Raw genomic sequence first — 13,234 nt, 5'->3', positions numbered from 1 at the left:
AGCAGCCTCCCACTGCCTCCAGTACTGCGGCTCCCTTCAGGAGCTAGGCCTGGTGGTCCATTTAGCACAACTTCCTCAACTCTTCCTCACGCTTGGCAGTTTCTCTCCAGGGCCCAGCTGTCTCACCTTACAGTCTGTCATCTATTCCTTAATCACTGCTTCCACCGTGGAGTCTGAACAGCAAGCAGCCCAAGTGCCAAACTAGACATGTGCTTAGGTACCTGTGTGAGTTCCCAAAAACTCCCAAAATTCAGGAACTTCATGAAAATTCTATGATTATGAAAATGATTCTGTTCACCTATTCCTATCTCAGATCTGACCCCACCAAGACACTTTATAGTATGTATGTGAAGTTCCTGGTTCCCAGTAAACCCTCAAAAATAGCAGCTGTGACTGTCCTCCAGGATCAGAATGATCAGCATCGTGAAGGTCAGAAGATCCCTTGCCATGAGCATTATGTAGTGTGCAGATCTGTCACATCCCGATCTTGTATATCTGAAACCAATATAGCACTGAATATTAACCACACATCAATTAAAAAAAAAAAAAAAGAGGGATGCCTGGGTGGCTCAGTTGGTTGGGTATCCAACTCTTAATCTCAGCCCAGGACTTCATCTCAGGGTGGTTAGTTCAAGCCCATTTTGGGCTTTACCCTGGGCACGGTACCTACCTTAAAAAAAAAAAAGAGGAGGAGGAGGGGGAGGAGGAAAAAGATACCTTATCTCAGTCAGAAGATATGAAGATGAATTTCTCTGTTTTTACTTTAGCTGTTCAAAAAAAAAAAAAAATTAAGTGTATTGCTATCCCTTTGAGGTGTCCCTCGTGTTATTACATGTTTTTTGTCTAAGATAGACTATCACTAGGAGGAGGCGACTTATGAGACAAAGGACAGAATGAATTTTGAAATATCTCAGAAGATTTTCTGCCATTGTCTGTCCTGTTCTCTTGGGCTGTGTGTAGTGTGGCATTAATAACCTTGGAGAATAAATAACATTGCCTATTGCAAAATAGGGACCTGTAGAAGTTGACTGATAACTGCACTAGAGATGAACCTCATTGTGGTGGGTGTGTCCTGTAGATCTGAGGGTGTGGTGTCCTTTTAGTTACAAATTAAAAAAAAAAAAAAAAAAACTTGTGAGGAATTTTACTTTTGTTTAGGTTACAGTAGTTGTGATCTTTTGGCATTCAATTTTACATTCTTTCTCTTTTTAGAACACCAAAACTGGCCCTGAGTCCAGGGCATTTTTTTTGTTTTTAAAGATTTCATTTATTTGACAGACAAAGATCACAAGTAGGCAGAGCAGCAGGCAGAGAGAGAGGGAGAAGTAGGCTCCCTGCTGAGCAGAGAGCCTGAAGCGGGGCTGGATCCCAGGACCCTGAGATCATGACCCAAGCTGAAGGCAGAGGCTTAACCCACTGAGCTACCCAGGTGCCCCAAGTCAAGGGCATTTTTAAAGTTAGAATGAAAAGGACCCTATGGACTTGCAGTTTTTTTCTCGGAGAATCCTATTAATTTGTTTGAGCGGCACCAATCACCTACAATAGACCTATCAGCAAAAATTACATTGATAAGGTGAATGTAGATTAGTGCAAGAGTTTCTAATCATAAAATCTACAGATGAAGAAACATTTCATCTAGAAGAGCAAAAATGAAGTAACCCCAGGAAATTATCTAAGCCTGTAATTACCCTTACGAATATCTTAAAAGCTATTTCTTATTATTCTTTAACTTCTCCTACCCGAATATTGAAATAATACTGATGTGCATGTGTGTGTGCGTGCGTGTGTGCACATGTGCCTGTGTGGCCTGTGTTTGCTGACCCAGCCCATGGGAGAATATGTTTCAGTTTGTTCCATGAGCACCTTGGCTACCGCACCCTCCAGTAGACGCTGTCAAAAGCAAATGGGTTGGACCCTGGATTTTCATGTAAATGTTATGCAGGTTGATATTTGAATGGCTTGCGCAGGAAGAACATTCTTCCTGCTCTGTGCTTTCGACATGTGTGAGACTCATTGACTTGAGCCAGTGTTCTACGTGCAAGTAAGTCTGTCATCTGAACTCTTTTTCTTGCTCTTAGTCAACTTCTTAGCTTTGCTTGGTTTTGAAATATAGCCAGCAGGTTATCTTTTTCATGATTTGCCCAGGTCTTGATAGCGGTGTGGGGGTTAGGGTTTCCTGTGAGTCTGGGATGCTGGTTTGAATAGTGGTGACTTTTGATGCTGGGAAAAAAAAAAGGACACAGTTGTGGAAAATTTTGCCAAGTTATTTCCCACCCCCACTCCATATGCAGAGATACCCTGAGGAGTTGTATTTCCAATTTCATTAACTATAGTTCTAAATATGAAAAACTTCTTTTGTCCAGTTACACTTGTAAGAAGGGAGAAAATGCTGTTAGATCAAATTTATGAAAATATGGGGTTGAGATATGTTGTATATTGGTTTTTTTCCTGATCAGTGAGATTTATAAAGACTAACGGATTGGAAGTAATATCCAATTGCTTACCTAGCAACTGTTTCAGAACAATAATGTGTAACTACTAAATTTGTGACATTTCTCCAAAATTACAGAATTATTAATCTATATTAAAGTTTCTCACTCAAATGTTTCACATAAAAGGTACTGAACAGAAAGGCTTATACAGAATATTACAGCAAATAAGACTAATTTATAATATAATGGAAGTAAACTATTTCTGCTGTATTTTGATTTTAAATGAGACTTTTTTTTTAAGTCTATAGAAATGATGTGTTTCCTTTCTCCCCATGTTAGAAGTCAGTTTAATTAAATAGAAAGTGACTGTATTCTCTTTTATATCTCTTAAGTTCTGATACAGGTATCTGTAACCCTAATAGGTATAATTAGTTTTTTTCAGACAAAATTAACTTTTTGGGGTACCAGGGGGACGCAGTGGGTTAAGCCGCTGCTTTCGGCTCAGGTCATGGTCTCAGGGTCCTGGGATCAAGCCCCGCATTGGGCTCTCTGCTCAGCAGGGAGTCTGCTTCCCCTTCTCCCTCTGCCTGCCTCTCTGCCTACTTGTGATCTCTCTCTCTGTCAAATAAATAAAAATCCTTTAAAAAATTAAGTTTTTAATTAGTGCAATATTATTATATGTATTAATTATAGTACAGTAATAAGTATCATTTCAAGCCATATATTATCAAATTTTTATATGTTATAGGGTGTTAAGTGTGCCTGATTTTTAAATTATTGTTAAGGAACGAATCCTTGTTGACGTTTATGACATATGATACTTGATGAAACTGAAGGATATTTAATATTTTCCTTTTTTATAGCTTCATTTCTTACATATATATTGGAATATAGTTAAATAAGCATATAATAATTACTAATGCATCTCTTAAATATTTTAATGATAGAGTTATCATCATTTACCTGTAAGTTATAAGGAACAATTTCTCTTCAAAATATAATTCAAATATAACCCCCTTCTGTTCTTTGCATATTACTTTCCTCTATGGAGTGTTGCCTACAATTTTTGATTTTATGTATTTGTCTTCCTGACTGGCTTACAAACCTCTCTGGGCAAGGACTGTAGTTTTGTGTGTGTGACAGGCTGGCTTCTGTCACTGCTCCTGGGACAAATTGAGGTTTTGATGAAAACTGATGAATTAAATCGAGCTGATGTAGTGACGGGCTTTAAGCACACATGGTCTGACCCAAAGGCATTTAAAGCATAGACAAAATGAAATACAACAGAGAAGATTGCCGAACATTGATATGTAGGATTAGGTATAAATTCTCGCTTTGCACATTTGTGGATTCTTCTAAACATTGGAACTGAACATCTTAAACATTTCTGTTTAAATCATGTACCAGTGTGTAAGACTGTGACTAGGAAGTCTGTGCCTCACCAACAGCCTGGGTTATGGGGTCTCAGACACAGTTCTGTTCACAGTGGAGAGGACACTGTATTAGTTCGAACTGGGTTTGGAGGCTGATTCCACTATTCAGAATACTCCTGGGAAATTATTTTATTCACTGGTTTTACTTTCTCTACCTGAAATAAGTAAATATTTTCTTGCTAAAACCCATTTTCTAAGGTTGTTGGGAGAAGGAGATGGGATGCTATATAAAAGGGCTTTTGTACATTTTAAATGCTGTCATTATATTGCATAACTATGTATTCTGCAAACTGTTACTAAGCCCGTACTTTTCTGTTGCGATAGTCTATATAGTCTGGGGTAGATTCCAAATACTGTGTGTGATACACAGTGTTCCTCCATTGAAACCTGTTGTTGGGTTGTGGCTGTTAATAAGTTCTCTTCTGGGTTATAGAATATGTAAATGTCTTCATCTCTTTGTTGTTTGTGCACATTTTTGATATGTTCAGTTGGTTTCAATTTTCAATATTAAATTCCTACATAACCAATGATGAAAATAGATGTATTAGAAAAACATACTATTAAAGAGTAATGCATGTTCCCACTGTATTATTTGAGAGTAAGTGTGCTAATCAACCCTAACGTCCTAAAGTTCCCTCTAAATTAGGAACTTCTGATCAAGATTAAGAAGTTCAAATAAGACTTTCAAACACTTGCCCTGGCAGCCTGGGACCACGATTTTGTTAAGCTCTGTTTGAGCAACAAGTAATAGGTGCTGATGTAGATAAGGATCTCAAAGATCCAGATCTTTGAGAATGAGATTAAGTTTAAAAGGTATTATTTGTCTAGCTAGAAAATTGAAAACGATTTTTAAATCATCAGGTCAAAAGTTTTAGGTTGAATATTTCCATAAATAGAAATGTTGTGTTATGTTCACATAGAATGTTCTGTTTAAAGACAACTTGACTTAAGTTCATGAAATAAACTCTATCTGCCCTTTAAGTTTAGAATTTGTTTTGCCCAAGGATTTATTAGGTATTCTTTAAATATTGGACTTGTAAGTATATTTAAAATTGGAATTTTTTTTTTGAAAGTACAACTTGGAGAAAGTATGTTTATCAATCTGCCCTATAGCGTCCCATTCCCATATCCTCTTTAAAAGAGCACAATAAATATGGGTCCATTTAAAATTGTATGAAAATGTTTGCTTGAAACAACCTTTCTGGAATGAAAAATGTCAAATTGTTGAAATTGTTTTTCCTTTTCCCTTTTTTTAAAATTTTATTTTATTTTATTTTATTTTTTTTTAGGAGAATGGTGTTGACCACTTGTATTCTGAGAGCCTGCCACAGTCCAGGTTTGCTTTTTTGTGTATGTGCATTTGAAGATATATTTGGTTAAGTTTTAAGGAACTCTTTGGACTTGACACTCCAAAATATTTCCTCTACTCTTGACAGGGAATGTTCCACACTGTCATCTCCTGGACATACTTTGTCCACAGAGAGTACTCTAACTTCAAGTGGTGAGTGAACTTGGAAAAGATATAAAAGTAGAGTATTAGTATTATAACTATAAGCTTGGTTTCTATGGCCTGCTGAGGTGAATGCAAGTGAAAACAACATAGGCAAATAACTTTTTTGCATAGTTTTCATGCTGTTAGTTTCTTCCTGTTGATAGATTCTGGGTCAGAAATTTTGAATATGGCTTCTGGTGACCTTGACTGTAAATCACTCTGTGAGAAAGAGGAAGATACAAGATCAGCTTCTGGTATGATAAAGATCACAGGTAAGCTATTGAAGTATTCAAATATAGTTTCCATTCCAAAGCAGTAAGTAAGTTAAATCTGTAAGCTGCTGGAGCAGCTATTTTCATAGTTCAGTAACATTTTATTTAAAAAAGAAATTGAAGATCTACTCAGGGAAAAGAAGTCCGAGAGGTAATCGTGGCCTTCACATATGCTAGTGTTCCCATTTTTTCCCCAAGTTCTGTGGAAAGAACAAAAATTACAATATATTTTAATAGGACTTAAATATTTCCTAATGACAAAGATTGACTGGCTACAACTGGGTTTCTACTGTGGCTTAGGTGTAGAATCACTTGCTTAGGAAATTCTCAGAATCTTGGGGCACCCGGGTGGCTCAGTGGGTTATGTGTCTGACTCTTGATTTTGGCTTAGGTAATGATCTCAGGGTCATGAGATCAAATCCTGCACCAGGCTCTGCCCTGAGCATGGAGCCTGCTTAAGATTCTCTCTCCTTTCCCCACCTCTTCTTCTGCTTTTCTGCCCTTCCACTTGTGCCCATCATGCTTTCTCCCCCCACCCCCCAAATTCTCAGAATCCTAATTAGAATCTGCTTAGTTAAAAGAATGGGCCAATTCGTGATGGTCCACTCAGGGGGCAAAAGAATTAACCAGATAAAACGTCACATCCTTTTTTGCTCCTTGAATGTGAAAACAGGTAGTTACTCTCAACCATTCCCAGTGAGACATCATACAGTGAATACTGATGGGAAGTGCATAGGCTTCCGTACACACACACACACACACACACACACACACACTAAAATAAATCAGTCAAGGAAAATTTATTCGTAAGTTGAGATATAGACTAGACTAAAGGAGTTATAAAATCGTAGAAATAGAATCCATTCTTTATTTTAACTGAAGAATGAATATCTTCATACTTTAGCTCAGACTGAATAAAAGAAATTTTATTTATTTATTGTTTAAATTTTATTTATTTATTTGACAGACAGAGATCACAAGCAGGCAGAGAGGCAGGCAGAGAGAGAGAGGGAAGCAGGCTTCCTGCTGAGCAGAGAGCCCGATGCGGGGCTCGATCCCAGGACCCTGCGACCATGACCTGAGCTGAAAGCAGAGGATTTAACCCACTGAGCCACCCAGGCACCCCATGAATAAGAGAAATTTTAATTAGAACTACACAAGATATCATTTTTCACCAGTCATGTAGACAAAGATACAAAACTTTGATTACACTCTGTTAGTTAGCTTGTAGGGCAAAAAAGGAAATCTCATACATTTCTGTAGGGAATGTAAATTATTATAATTAATATGGAGGAGAATTTGCCAATACCTACCAAAATGTTAAATATATATATCCTGTGATAAAACAGTTTAGTTTCTGGGACTTTATCCTATAGATCTAAATACTCCCATGACTTGTAAGTTTCTTTACTATAGTATTTTCTATAATAACAAAATACTGGAGATAAGTTAATTATCAAAAGAAGCCTTGTTAATATATATTGGTATCTCCATGTAATGGAATACTAATATACATCCATAAAATGTATATAAGGAAACTTTCTTAGAAACATATCAAAGCATTATTGTCTCAAAAAAAAAAAAAAACCCAAATGCAAAACACTACATATTGCCTATAAAAGTCTGTGGGAAAATAAAAAGGATAAGAAGTTTTTATGTATGCATAAAGCATCTCTAGTCTAAAGGCTAGACAAAAATTAAATAACATTGTTTATGGAGAGGGAAAGTAAGTTTCGTATAGGCATGGATGGGAGGGTAAATTTTTACCATAAAACATTTTACACTCTAAAATTTATGGACCATATGAATTTATCTGTCTTAAAAGCTAACAAAAAATTAAAGTTTTCATTGGGAAAAGGCATTGTATCTCTGAAGAAAGTGGTTAATTCCCTGTAATTTTGTTCTTAATTCCCTGTAAATTTTAAAAATATAATATATACTTGAACTATTTCTTTTTCTTAAAAAGAAACAAAACCTATTTATAGCTGCTGACCTTTGTGCTTGTACTGAACTAAATTCAAGACAATGGATCATGTAAAGAGGAAAATCATTATCAAGTACATTGCAGTACAAATAAAGTACACGAAAATAAAGGGAAATTACAAAGAAGAATGGCATAAACCAGAAGTACCTATGTTTCTTAGTTTGACTTTTTTTTTAGAAAGATACCATGCTTTGGAAGGATATCATACTTGGTTATCAGCCTTACATCTGTGATTTAAAAAGACCTGTTTTGCAAGCTGATTGTTCATCCTTCCTTCATCCAACTTCTGTAAATATACTAGTAATGTGTTTGATTTAAAAAAGCAGCAGCAGCCTTAAGAAAGATTTTAAAAACTATTACTTGAAGGCTATTTATACATATACTCATTTCTATTAAGAAATCTTAAATGGCTAGCTTCCTTGGGAACTTTAGCTGTTCTAGTCCTGATTTTTAGTCCATGGGCACATTTAAAAATTTTTGATACATAATTTGTGTCACATGTTAAGGTCTTTGACATTTTCTAGTCTGTTCGTATTGTCACCCTCACTATTTCCTTCTCTTTTATTTGTTACTGCTCAGGTAACTGTTTAGTGTGTTCCCTTTTTCTCATAGGCAAAAGTGTATCTCCTGAGTGTGTTCCCTTTTTCTCATAGGCAAAAGTGTATCTCCTGAGAATATTGCACAGCAAGGCTCTGTGAGTGAGGACAAAACCATGTTAAATCTGGTAAGGAAATATATGTATGTTAACAGTAAAGGTAATGATATATTACAGCGGTAGAACTGTCCCTCTAACTTTGCAGAATACTCTTAAAAGCACTATCTCATCCTTCTAAAATATTACGAAGTTAATAGAATTTAGTTATTCTAATGTTTTATAGACAAGAAAGTTGGTGCCAAAGAGTCCTTGTGACATGTTCAAGGTCACACAGTATAGTTAGAGCTAGGACCTCCTGACTTCACATTATTTTTTCATTCACTCATTCACTCATTTATTTATCAAAGGTCTCCTGGAAACAAGGTCAGTATCTATCAGTAGAGGACTTTTAAGTAAACAAAGGTGTTAATAAATAAGGTTAAATAGAGCAGTGATATTTACTTTAAAGTTATGTTCTAGTTAAGAGAACATGTTTTAATTAAGGGAAGAAACATACAGTTACTCAGTAGTAATTTCTTAGAATGGTTAGTGATTTAAAGGAAAAATGTTTGGGGTAAGAGCCCAGACAAGTCTCATGGAGGAGGTACTTTGTGAATAGTATTGATGCTATCCAGGCACTTGGAAAACTGCTTTAAACATTTGAAAAAGTTAAGTTCCTTTCCTTAAAGATAAGGTACATTGTCACTTGTATGAATTTATAATTATTGAGAAGTAACTAGTAGACTATGGATCCAATTCCATGTTTCTTCAGGGTCTTGTTTATGTATCAGTGCCTCTCTGTTAAAAGGGATTAGTACTAGTAGTAGTAGCAGTATCATTGGGGTTTTGTGTGTGTGTGTGTGTGTGTGTGTGTGTGTGTGTATTGTTGTTTTCCCCTCAGTGTATAAATATTGCTTTAGTGAAGCACATTTGGTTTTAAGAAACAGAGACTCATGAAAGCTAACTCAAGTTACGAGAGATGGTTGTGGCATAGACACATTTGGGGCAATAGGGTAGATAAAAATTTTATACCATTCTAGTCTGAATGGAGTGGAATGATTGGGTATATGATTTGGAATTGTTCCTTGTAGTATCAAGCATATAGAGTGTTGTGTTGGCCAGTAAGCATGCCGAAAGTGGTTGCCCCTTGTAAAACACTGAGGAATATCTAAGCTCCTCTAACTGTTCATGGTAGTCTATTGAGAAAAAGAATTTCTTCTCATCTCAAAACAAGATAGAAATAAAGAAACTTAAAAATAATGGGTTAGTAATGGAGATGGGGTACTGGTTAGGTTACTATCACAACAATTCAGGCAAGGCATAAAGATAGTATGAATTTACTGTGGATAGAGAAAAGAATAATTTGGGAGAGACTGAGGGGACAGAATTTATAGTACATGGTAACTGATAACTATGATGGGGGTTGGGGATGCATGGGAAAAAATGTGAAAACTTGGGCTTTTATGGCTTATCCTACAGAATGAATAGAATATCATGAGAACAGGGAGGAAGTAAGAAGAGTAGAATTTGGAGGTAAAATAAGATCAGTTTAAGTTTCAGGTTGATATGAGACATCAGTACTCTGGAAGGTCATATAGATAGCTACATAACTATATTCATAAACTCATTCCTAGGACTTTTAGGAGCAGACACACATTTGTGAGCTATCAGCAAAAAAACAAGTACGTGAATGAGATTTCCCAAGAACGCTGGCAGGCAGGAAGAGCACACTGGAAATAATGGACTCTTGTTGATTCCATTATCTAACAAAAGAAGGCGATGGCAGAGGAAACGCAGAAGGAGCCACTATAGCAATGGGAGGACATCAGGAGGTGACAACCAAGGAAAGAAAAACCTTCAAGGCAGAGGGGATTCTAGATCGTTTTAGATGCTACAGTGAAGTCAAATAAGATAATGTCTGAAAATTTTCCACTGAGTTTGGCAATAGAGAGTTCACGGGTAACTGGAGAGGGAGGTTTTTCTTGGAGTCTTGGGTACAGAGACAGAAGAAAGCCTAAAAACTGGAAACAGCAACCATGGACAATTCTTTCGAGAAGAATCGTGGCCTTAAAGGATAGGATTGGAAGAAGATGTCATATCTGGAAGAGGTCCGGGTGTTGAGGGAGGATTCAGTAAACTTAAGAATATTGAAATGTTGGTAAGAATGAGGCAGTGTTTTACTTGTATTACTGAAGGTTACATTTTTCAAAAATTGTACCTTCAATGCTCTAAAAATTACATGACATAGTATCAATGGCTCTACCAAGGAAATTTGTCTTAGACTTGTTTTTTGGGAAAAATTTCTAAGAATGTGGAATAATTATCACCATAAAAATGATTTTATACCTATTATTTTCTCATTTATCTTAGGCAGTATAGTATAACCCTCTTATTATGATAATTCTTGTTGTATAGATAAATTTGTAGGATAGTTGGTCAGCAACCTTAAAACCTTATACTCCATATAAGCAACCTTATATGGAGTAAAAGCCTAACATAACATACCTGCAATTTTTGCCACAGGTCCCCCAAGAGCCCATCTAGAAAGCGAGGGGTGATGGTCCTAGATCACCCCTACCTCTTTATCCAGCCAGTCCTCCCACTCCACCAAGTTCCAGCATGTTCCTTGTCTGTAGAGACTTTCCATGCTTCTCAAGCCGTGGTGTCTCTCCCTCCCTCTGTAGAGCCCTTATTTATTCACATCTCATTTATGTGGCAATCAGTCCTAGTTTGCCCTACAGTAGCTTGTATCACATTTATAGCTGTTCATATGTTTCCCTTTTGTACCTCAACTAGATTGGAAACCCCCTTAGAGCCAGTCCTGCTTTCTTCTTTAACCTCTAGTTTAGTTCTTTGAATACCATAGTGTTGTTGATAGAGTAGGGTTAGGAGAGGACAGGAAGTTGGAACATGATTGGTTATGAAGGATTTCCACGCTACCTACAGCAATAAAATCTCTTTATGATTTTAGGAAGCAAAAGAGGAACCAGTAACAATAGATGAGCATAGAAAAGAATGTGCTGCAAGAGGTAAGGAATGTTCTCTCCCAACCCCCATGAGAACTTTTGTTTCTGCTTATATTTTTATGAGTGAAATCTTTCTGAGTAAAGATATCATACCTATAATTATGCATCTCTAGGTAAAATCAGTCAATAAAATTGATTCTTGATTCAATTTATATCATTTTTGAAAAGCCACATTTAAATGTTGCATTAACTATTAAGTCTCAAGGACTTGTAATAACTCCTGTGTTATTGTGAACAAAGAACCTTGCCAACGTTGGTAGCAAATTCTAAGCTCTACTTTGAGATCTTTTTAAGTATCTGATCTTAAAGTAAATAATATTTAAAGAATAAGTGCTAGTATGCTTTCTTCCCCATTCCACCTCCATTAGGATGGAGTAGTGGATAGAGTTGGGACTTTGAAGTCACCCAGACTATATTGGGTGACTCTCTGACTAGGTATAACTTCAGAAGGTTATTTAACCTGAGAGCCTACTTCCTCATCTGCGAAATGGAAAGGATGAGTTTAAAAAATTAACCTTTTTTTGAGAACATATCATATGCTAAGTTCTAGACTAAATTCCTATTTTTTAAAGATTTTATTTATTTGACACAGAGAGAGAACACAAGCATGGGGAGCAGCAGGCAGAGGGAGAGGGAGAAAGAGACTCCTTGTTGAGCAGGGACCTCGCCCCAATCCCCACTGATGCAGGGCTCGATCCCAGGACCCTGAGATCATGACCAGAGCCAAAGGCAGACATTTAACCAACTGAGCCACCTGGGTGCCCCCTAAATTATGTACATAATTTAATTAGTTCCCCCAAATACCTATGTAAGGTAAATTGCAATTCAGTTTCCTAACTTGTGGACTATAAATGATAACAGTACCCAGCACAGGTTTGCTCTGAGGATTGAACAAATTAGGTATAAAGCAGTTAGAAAAGATGCTTGGCAAAATTCTCTAAAAGCTACTATAAAAAAATATCATCCTTGTTTTGTAGGTGGTTTGATGAAGCTGTGACTTGTTCCAGGTCACAAAGCTATGAGAGTCAAAGCTGGGACTTATATCAGTTTTTTTTTAAAACTTTAATACTCTCAGTAACTAATATATTGTCCTCTTTGTGAAGTTGTCATGAAGAGTATCATTAATATGTATACAGAGTCCTCTTTGGGGACTGGCGTGTAGTCAACTTGTGGCAAATGGGTGATACCCTGCTTACTGTTGCTGTCCTTGTTACTGTTATTATACTGTACTATGACTATTACCCTTACTACTACAATGACTCTTCCTCCTGCTGCGGCTGTTCAAGCCTTGGTCTGAAGACAGAAGAAGGTATGCATTTAGCCCTGAGATAAGTCAGATAGACATTCAAATGCAGAGAGAGCAACTGGGCTCTTCCTGGACCCAGATATTTTCAGGTTTCAGACTCTTCACATGCTGACGTGTGAGCCAATGATTTTAATGTCCTTATGATCCCAGTAGCATAGCATAACGTTATCTTATATTGAAGCAAATGCATTATTTTGTTTAAAAGAGTTTATTTATGTATTTGAGAAAGAGCCAGAGAGACAGCACAAGTAGGGGGAGCAGCAGAGGGAGGAGAAACAGGCTCCCTTCTCAATAGGGCTCCAGCCCAGGACCCTGGGATTGTGAGCTAAGCCGGGGGCAGATACTTAAGTGACTGAGCTACCCAGGTGCTCTGAAGCAAGTTATGTTATTAACTGGTTATTATTTCAGACATTCTTCAAGGAAATGCCTTTGTGTCATGGAGAGAGGACATTTGATTGAATGTGCCTTCAGCCAGGAACCTTTGTAACCCAATACTATTTTATTATCTTTTAATAGACACTGCTGTTTCCTCTCTTCCTGTAACCACTGTGAAATCCGTTAACTTTAGACAAAGTGACAAGTAAGTTCTTCACATGGCATGTTCACAGTTTTTGCTTTTCTGTTGAATTATGTTGGAATAAATTTTTTTGTTTTT

General features: G+C 36.8%; 1 protein-coding gene across 25 annotated transcripts in view; it reads left to right on the top strand.

The window, feature by feature from the left end:
- The window catches only part of IRAG2 (inositol 1,4,5-triphosphate receptor associated 2), a 185,810-nt gene that overhangs the window by 144,590 nt on the left and 27,986 nt on the right, over positions 1-13,234 (top strand). For 19 of the 25 annotated variants that reach the window (XM_082738460.1, XM_082738479.1, XM_082738480.1 and 16 more), the window contains 6 exons: positions 5,155-5,201; positions 5,302-5,366; positions 5,522-5,629; positions 8,267-8,337; positions 11,219-11,276; positions 13,096-13,159. In XM_082738460.1, coding sequence (XP_082594586.1) covers positions 5,155-5,201; positions 5,302-5,366; positions 5,522-5,629; positions 8,267-8,337; positions 11,219-11,276; positions 13,096-13,159 — 413 coding nt within the window. Of the gene's footprint in view, positions 1-1,847; positions 1,928-1,992; positions 2,042-5,154; positions 5,202-5,301; positions 5,367-5,521; positions 5,630-8,266; positions 8,338-11,218; positions 11,277-13,095; positions 13,160-13,234 lie in introns of those variants that run through there. The other 6 variants (XM_082738464.1, XM_082738465.1, XM_082738463.1 and 3 more) reach the window with 2 other exon arrangements.

The sequence above is a fragment of the Mustela nivalis genome (assembly GCF_964662115.1).
Source record: "Mustela nivalis genome assembly, chromosome: 7".
Classification (NCBI taxonomy): domain Eukaryota; kingdom Metazoa; phylum Chordata; class Mammalia; order Carnivora; family Mustelidae; genus Mustela; species Mustela nivalis.
This window is presented reverse-complemented; position numbering and strand designations above follow the sequence as displayed.